At 30.7% G+C, this 9589-nt stretch overlaps 1 protein-coding gene across 1 annotated transcript; it reads right to left on the bottom strand.

Annotated features, from left to right (window-relative positions):
- Nucleotides 1-4718: 4718 nt before the first annotated feature.
- On the bottom strand, nucleotides 4719-7131 carry LOC109788980 (endochitinase). The gene is made up of 3 exons (XM_020347843.3): nucleotides 6617-7131; nucleotides 6272-6419; nucleotides 4719-5232 (listed from the first exon to the last, which is right to left on the bottom strand). The coding sequence occupies exons 1-3, from the start codon at nucleotides 7077-7079 to the stop codon at nucleotides 4863-4865; spliced, it is 981 nt and encodes a 326-aa protein (XP_020203432.1). The 5' UTR covers nucleotides 7080-7131; the 3' UTR covers nucleotides 4719-4862.
- Between the last annotated feature and the right edge of the window lie 2458 nt (nucleotides 7132-9589).

Raw genomic sequence — 9589 nt, forward strand, 5'->3', positions numbered from 1 at the left:
AGTCTCATGAAGAAGACCAAGATCGTTAGTTGTAAGTAAGATGTCATCAACATATAGAATTAAAAATATAACTTTACTCCCACTGACCTTCAAATATATGCATCGATCAACAATGTTTTCTTTAAATCCAAAGGAAACAATGGTATCATTAAACTTTAAATACCATTGGCGGGAAGCTTGCTTAAGTCCATATATTGATTTCTTTAATTTGCACACCATGTGTTCCTTTCTTTCAACTGAGAACCCCATTGGTTGGTCCATGTAAACATTCTCCTCCAAATTTCCATTTAGAAAGGCGGTTTTCACATCTATTTGATGTAGCTCCAAGTCATAATGGGTTACTAATGCCATGGTAATTCTAAAAGAATCTTTTCGTGAGACGGGTGAAAAAGTCTCTTTGTAATCAATGCCATCTTTTTGAGTAAAACCCTTAGCAACAAGTCTAGCCTTGTACCTTTCAAGGTTGCCATCAAAGTCATGTTTAGTCTTAAAGACCCACTTACAACCAACTCTCTTGCAACCTTCTGGAAATTCTACAAGGTCCCAAACATCATTTTGTTCCATGGATTTTAATTCTTCTTTCATGGCATTTAACCACTTTTCAGAATTATCACAACTTATAGCTTGTGAAAACAAAACTGGATCATTCTCATTAATACTTGAGTCAGTTTCTAACTCATGTAGATATACCATATAGTCATTTGAAATAGTTGGTCTTTTTTCTCTTTGTGACCTTCTTAATACTATTTCTTGTGGTTGTTCTATAATAGGTTCATTATGAATCATGGGTTCATTATTGTGTTGCTCTTCTTCATTGTTGTTTGACTCAACAGTTAGAGGAACACTTACTTTATTGCCAGAGGCATAAGTCAAAGGAACTTGCATTCTAACTTCTTTGACTTCCACTTTCTGTGGAATTGTACTCCCACTAACTTCACCATTTTCAATGAACCTTGCATTTCCAGTTTCAACAATTCTCATATTATGATTAGGACAATAAAACATATACCCCTTTGATTTTTCTAGATAACCAATGAAATATCCACTGATTGTTCTTGCATCCAATTTCTTTTCTTGTGGATTATAAATCCTTATTTTTGCCTGACAACCCCAAACATGTAGGTGCCTTAAACTAGGTGTCCTACCAGTCCACAGTTCAAAAGGTGTCTTTGAAACTGCCTTACTAGGAACCCTGTTTAACAAATACATGGCAGTTTTCAAGGCATACATCCACAAATATATAGGTAAAGTTGAATTACTTAACATACTCCTAACCATGTCCATTAATGTTCTATTACGCCTTTCTGATACACCATTTTATTGTGGTGTACCTGGCATTGTATATTGAGCACAAATGCCATGTTTCTGAAGAAGTTTAGCAAATGGACCTGGGTGTTGCCCAGTTTCATTATATCTTCCATAATACTCACCACCTCTATCAGATCTTACAACTTTCACTTTTTTTTTGTCTAATTGCCTTTCTACTTCATTCAAGTAAATTTCTAAGGCATCGACTGCTTGAGATTTCTCATGCAATAGATAGACATAACCATAACGTGAATAGTCATCTATAAAGGTAATGAAGTATTTTTCCTTTCCGAAAGAATTGACATCAAAAGGACCACATATGTCGGTATGCACAATTTCAAGAAGCTGAGTGCTTCTTGTAGCTCCTTTCTTTGTATGTTTTGTTTGTTTTCCATTAATACAATCCACACAAATATTTAGATCCGTAAAATCTAGATTTGGAAGGATTTCATTTTTTATTAATCTTTCCATCCTTTCTCTAGAAATGTGACCTAAATGTCTATGCTACAAGAAAGTAGAACATTCCCAAGGAAGTTCTCATTCACAGCCATTCCAAAAGACTTAAGTCTTCTTACAATATTTATCATCTCAATGACATGCTCATGCATAGTACGTGAACCATCAAACTTCGTGATGGTCAATGTACTCATTAGTGTCTCAGCAAAAAAAAAAAAAAAAAAACTTATTAGCTGTTTGAGAGCGCTCTCCCACAAAACCCATAAATTCTTTAGCACTTTCAGTTTTGGGTAGAGCTGTCTTAATACTGTCAGCAACAGTCATTCTCATGAACATAAGGCAGAGTCTGTTAGACTTTTCCCAAGCTTTATAATAGGCTTTTTCTTCATTACTACTAGAATCAGTAATAGTAGGAGGCTTCTCTTCCAATATAGCAAGGTCTTGATCCAAAACACCGAGGTGAAATTGAACTTGCTCATTCCAGTCAGAGAAATTAAGCCCATTAAAACTTGGAACAGACGCTACAAGAGAATTTAGTGAATTGGGAACAGATACTGCATAATAAAAATTTTTATGAGTGTTTTGAGACATAAAATACATGCTACACATATAATATATTCAAACATCAATTAATAGTATATTGATGTTCTCCTTTGGGTGATACATCAACACACAACATACAAACATAATGATGCTAATAAATTTAATCATTATTTTGCAACTAAACATGCACCAATTAAAATTATCTAATACCTTTGGGTATAATTTAATAGCACATATAAGTCACACAATTATATTCATTAATTATGAGAACAACTAATCAACCTTTGGGCGATACATAAATGTCTTATAATAATGAATTTTAATATACCCATAAACAAACAAATATTTTATTTAGCATCCATTATTCTATGGGTAACTGAATTAAATCACCATTAATTTGGAATTAAATAAATAAAAAATTTGGCCACTTTGGTGACTAACAAATTCATCATACAATTAATTCCAAGTAAATAAAAACTTTACTTGTCCCAATTTAAAGTCATTCATGAATTTCATAAAAGAAAGTAAAATAAAACTTCATACTTTAGAAATTGAGAACATTGAAATTCTACGTTGATATACATGAAGGTAACATGCGCAGTCACAAATTCCAAAATTTGATTAAAAGGAAAAATCAATTATTTCCAATTTGAAATATTTATTTCTACGTTGAAACACATAAGAGTAGAATGCGCAGTCACGAATTCCAAAATTTGACTAAAAGGAAAAAAATCAATTCTTTCCATTAATGTGGAATTAAATAAATATAAAATTTGGTCACTTTGGTGACTAACAAATTCATCGTACACTTAATTCCAAAATTTGATTTAAAAAAAAAATCAATTCTTTCCAATTTGATATACAAATTTAGGTATTTCATAAAAAGGAAACTTTCAAGGAAATAATTCTTACGCGATTACCACTAGGATTTCGGTAATGTGGAATTTAATACATTGATCATAATTTAAAATTAAGAATTACATTCATGATCCAAAACAAACAACATGCAGCGGAAAATTAAATCATAATTCCTAATTTATAAAATTAGGGTTCATAGGAATTGGGATTTATATATATATATAATTGTCCCAAACATCATTTAATATTGCAACAATGACCTTGATAGAATTATTCCACTTCCGGTGGTACTCAAAGGATCAAACATAACACTTATATAATATTCGTTTATTTATCTATCTCTTTTCTTTTCACTTAATTTTCATAATATTTTTCCACTTCAGGTGAAGAAAATATTCTTTTATTTTCATTGTCGTACAATTATCTCACTTCGGGTGAGAAAATATCCTTTTATTTTCATTGTTGCACAATTATCTCACTTCTGGTGAGAAAATATTCTTTTCATTATTGTACAATTATCTCACTTCTGGTGAGAAAATATTCTTTTCATTATTGTACAATTATCTCATTTCTGGTGAGAAAATATTGCTTGAAATTTCTTGATTTGACAATGTCTTCTGGATCATTGCAAAATCGTTATATATGTATATATATAACATTCATGGAGAATTATACAATTTTACAACACATATCATTCACGGAGGATCATTCAATTTCAAAACCTTGCTCTGATACCACATGTAAATCTATGATTTTCTAATACATCAATTATAGAAAATTAGAGGATCTTTGAATTTCATGATACTCACATAATAATAAGAAAGTGTGTACCTTTCTCCATAGTAGAAAACTCCTTTGATCCTTAGAGCGCTTTGATCTTCTTGAGAAGAGAACCAAGATTTCACTCCCTTTGACTTTTCTTTCTACTCTCTTTATCTTTTGTGATGGCTAGGGTTTGAGAGAATATTTTCTGTCAGGGGTGTGGACATTGTCTCACATTAGTGGATATTTATAATCCCTAAAGATTGTTATTTCCATCAAATAACAATTATTCTCATAAATGCTCCATTAAACTCATTTATGATTTAGTCTTTAATTATTTAATTATTTATTTATTAGTCCCTTTATTACATATTTCCCACATGAGACATAATTATCTTACAGAGACAACCTCTTACCTATGACTATTCATTGACGTGACGTGGAGGGAATGCTTGAAAGAGGAATAGATCAGAGGGTGACCTATATATGGTGGTGTTTGCGTAACTTTCTGACCATTGACAAAAGACTTTCAATTCCCCTTTAAGAAGTTCATATCTTTCAGATATACTACAATATATTCTTATCTTTGTCCCCCACATTATCCGTTTGATTATGATACAAATATGTCTCACGACTTGGCAAGTCAATCTCTTTTCGGTGGTTACCCATTACGGGAGGAAATGGTGATGCAAGACTAGAAATAGTGAACAATCTCCTGATTTTTCCAATTTAAAACATGCATGATAATGCGTATAATCTAGAAAGTAAAACATGAATAGCTCTATCAAAGATGATAAAAGTAAAATAGTAATTTTGTTATTTGAAATAGATAATGTGAACTTCTTATTTAGAAGTAACGTTTCCATTAATTAAAAGTAGGATCACTATAGGTCCTTTATTACATACAATATGTTCTCTATATATGAGTTATTTTGTCAAGCAAATGGCCTTTGATTGTTGCAATCCAAGTTATTCCCGGGGCTCACTCCCATCAATTGGCAGTACCTTTGGTAGAACCCGACCCGATCTTGGACCCGGTTATCCTGCCCGTGCCCGCATTCGAGTCCGCCGTTGATTATGTTGGTGATCACACCGTACCCGGGGACCCGACCCGCCGACGTGTCGGCACTAGATGGCTTCCATCTTCCGGTGATGACGTCATGGCTTGATGGCTTGTTGGCCTGTGCGGTCATCCAAAACCATAGGGCTGTTTTGAATGACACGGTTGGATCTGTGGCCACTAGATCCGGATTGTTTATCAAATCTAGTTTGAGGGCTTGACCAGCTTGACCGTAATTGTAGTTGCTGTGGAAAATTAAGGGTCAACGTATATCCTATTAGTCAACTCACACCATATAATACTATCATTGAAGTAGAAAAATTCACAAACTCCATATACTACTAGACTCCTTATATTTCCACATCTTATAATTTTATATTCTAATATCTTACATTTGGTTTGGGAAACAAAGTGGGATTTTGTTTTCAAGTTAGTTTTTCTCTCTTTTTATGAAAAAGAGAGAGCGCATAAGAACATATAATGGGGTTTAGTTTTCTGTCACTTTTTATAACAATTTTTAAGTTTAAATATACTTTTATTCTTTCAAATAATATGATAAACTTTAAAGTTAGTTCTTTAAAAATATTGATTTTAATTTTCATAAATTTAGTTTCCATTATTGAATAATAATTTAGCATGATATGTACATATGTTACATCAATAACCATTATCAAATAACATTTGATATAACATATCTACGTGTATATTAATTGCATTATTAATAAATAGTGATAGAGATTGCTTCCAATTTTTTAAAATTTATAAGAATGAAAATTAATAAAAATTAAAAATTAAAAACTTATTTGGTACACAAATTTATTTTTACAATTCTAATTTATTTGATAAATTACTTCAACTTAGTTTATGAAAATAATTTAGCTTATAAAATATTAGTTTTTTGTTTCTTTATTTTATTTTTGTCCCTACTATTTTTTTCTTCAAATAATTAAATATGCCATTTCCCATTTACCAACTAACATATTATTTAATCTTACCAAGCAATTGTAATTGAACCGATTAGCCTAGAAGCTTTCCACTCTTAATTAATAACTTATATATAGGCTGTGAATTTTTAACTAACTTATATACCAATTTTACCAAACACACCCCAAAATTAAAATCTTCCATATTTACATAGACCATAAAATATATTAATTTTTATTGTATAACAATCTTAATGAAATGGATTTCATCCAAATTTAACAAATTAAAGAAAAACATTTTAATCAACCTGTTTGATGTTTCTTGGGGGATGGGGTTGAAAAGCTAGGGAGGGTGACTTACTGTGTAAGTTGGATTGGTCCTCGGCCATAATATTTTTTACCAGCAGCACATGGCCAATTCCCACCATCACAATAAACTGCCTGGTTATTTTCGTTGATAAAACAATATCCCCATGCATATGGACCATCTGGTGCATTTGCCCATCCTCCTACACAAAACATTCGCATATAAGTTAATCATAATCCATGTTGTCAATAAATTTAGATAGAGATTGTAACTCATCACGTACCATATATGTAACAACATCACTTACATTAACAAATTTAATAATGTATGATTGTGACCCGTCTAATCATTCATACATACAATTATTTATTTTTATACTAATTAAAACTATTATGGAACCTGTGGTTTCATGAGAAGTTTGAGCCAAGAAAGCAGCGATTTCCCTCTTGCGTGTGGCATCATCACCGGTGGTGCCAAAGCCATTGAAAGAGCGAGAAGCAGCAATGAAAGCATTGTAGGTGTAGAATCCATGCCCCGCACAGCGTCCATCGTTTCGGTATTTAAGCATTTGATCGAAGAGAGAAGAGCTAATGAGTCCACTGATATCTCCATTGTTACCACCACTTGGTGCAGTTGGAGTTGGCTTTGAGGGTGCAGGTGTGGACCCAGATTTACACTGGCTCTGGCAACCTTCTCCACAATACGAATCTGTGCTGCCACACCACCCGAATTTGCTGCAGCATAACCCATTTGGGCACAGAGCTCCACCAGCTTGTTTACCACACTGTTCTGCTGTGGCCCCATGCAAGAGTGCTAGTGACAAGCATAGCATCAGAGAACACAATTTCATCATGGTACCCATTTTCGTAAAGAAATGGTGTGTCTTGTCAATGATCGATGTGTTTCACTGGTACCATGAAATTGAAGATATTTATAGATAAGCTGTGGTGAGAGTAATTGTTTTTTTATTTCCTTGTTTTCAACTTTGGCTGCTGCTTCACTTAGCTGTCTTAATCTGTTCCACGACTTTGTGGTGTAAAATTATTATTATTTTGATGTGGTTCCAGAAGGGATACTATTAATTTCAAGAATATGAATTTCTATCGTTATGAGAATAAGGGTAAAGTAATTATAATTATTATTGGTGCATGTTTACATTAACTTAACCGAAATTACATCTAGAAGAAAATTAAAAATAAAATAAAATATTTCATTTATAAAATAAAATTAGTTTATACTTAGGTTAAAACTAAAATTTTAGAGAAGTTAATAATATTAGATAACTTTTATAAATTTATTTATATATAAACTAATTTTAATTTATTAAAAAGTTATTTTATTTTATTTTTTCTCTCTAAAACATTGCGAAGAAATCTATTTTAACATGAAACTTCTTTGGATATAAATTTAAAAATATTTGTAAGAATTTTTTTTTATTAAAAATACTAATTATTGTTAATAAAGAAACTTTTAAAAATATTTCTAAGTTATATCTACACGCACTATCTTTATCATGATATATTGTGATCCTTGTCTCCTACATTTATTCGTTTGATTAATATATAAATATTTCCGATCCCTTGACTTGGCTAGTCAATATCTCTTTCCGGCGGTAACCCATTACGCGAGTCGCGAGGAAATGGAGGACCAGAAATAGTGGACAATACACTGTATTTTCCAATTTTACATTGAGAGGAAGAAAAGTATATATGTTAGGGTTGTGATGTATATTATTTAACATTTATTTCTTTCTTAAGTAACATGTTACGCTTCCTATTAATTTATTTTGAGAGAGAATTAAACTTCCTATTCTTTTTAAAGCAAGATTCAATAGAAATTAATCTATGTTCGAGATATAAAATTGTTTCTTCACATGGTAATGATTAATGTATAATTCATTTTTTTTTTGAAGCAATGTATAATTCATTTAGAAGATTATGATACTTAAAAATTATTATTCCTTTTCTCCTATTTTGCTTGATGTTTTATCAAAAAATTGTCGTATTTTTAATTATTATTTTTATAATATCAATAAATCATTAAATATTTTATATTATATTCTTGAATATTTAATATAAAAAATAAGGATAAATTAGAAATTTTGTAATAATTATTATGAAAGCTAAAATATTAATTATATTCGTTAATATCTTCAATAAAAACATCAAATGTTTGTAACGACCAAGATTTTCTACAATAAAATAAAATATGCTCTTTTAAAAAAAATATTATGAATTTAATTAATTGATATTTAATAGTGTGTTTTGAGAAACAACTTTGTATGCATTTATATGGTCTTTTGACCTTTTATATGTGTCTTATATTCATGTTTTGGCTTAGATTTATGATAGTAGTATTATTTGATGATTATTGTAATTTTTACTCAATTTTTGGATTTTTACCCATTTTTACACTTTGTTCTTGTATAGGTCATATATGAAGCTCCTAATATCGGATTTGGACAATCTTGGTCTCTATAGAAAGATAAAAGAGAGTTCTACATCTTCTCTGTTAGGAACAAAGGCCAGCTCAATTGTTAAGGGACCCAAAAATGCGTTGCAAGTTTGCAGCCCTATGTAGTATATTTTCTATTTGTTCTTAGATTGTAATGTTAGAATTTGTTTAGTAAGGTAATTAGTTGATTTAGTGGGATGGACCTTTAATTACTCAAGTTAGACACACTATATTTCTCTATTAATAGGTGTTGTGAGATTTGTTGTGTACACTTTACACTCATTTTTCAAATTTTAGAGTTGTTTCCTCTACAAGTTTTTCTAAACTCTCTCTTCCCTCTCTTCTCTCTTTCTCTCTTAGAATTTTTCTCTTTACATTTTTATACAAAAAGGAATTGCAGTATCTTGATGAAGATGTGTCACTAATCCATATTTCATCTGATTCAAGGTTTAAAAAATTATGATAAAATTCAAATTCTAGATTTATTTTTATCATACGAACTCTCTTCGTCTTCTTCTCTATTCTACATCCATTTTCCATTCTTCATGATTTTGAATTTTGTTTCAATGGATCCGGATTAGATTTGAAGATTAATTTTGGATCTAGATCTAGATTTAGATCTAGACCTAAAATAACCTAAATCGCCTAAATCAATTGTTCATCGTTGTTGAATTTCAAGGAAATTGTGAGATTGCGATTGTGTTTCATGTTTTTATGGAATTCAATAGATCGAGATTTAGATTATGTTCATGTTGATTTAGGTTGAATGAATTTGGATTATAATTTAAACCGTGAAAATTTTACCATAACGTAGCGATTGAAATCTTGAATCAATGTATTTTCTGATTGAATTTTATTTTTGTGTTTGCAATATTATAATTTCTCTTTGCTGTCCATAAAATTCCCCTTTCTAATTAC

Source organism: Cajanus cajan, chromosome 5, assembly GCF_000230855.2.
Source record: "Cajanus cajan strain Asha chromosome 5, NIPB_CcT2T_4, whole genome shotgun sequence".
NCBI lineage: Eukaryota > Viridiplantae > Streptophyta > Magnoliopsida > Fabales > Fabaceae > Cajanus > Cajanus cajan.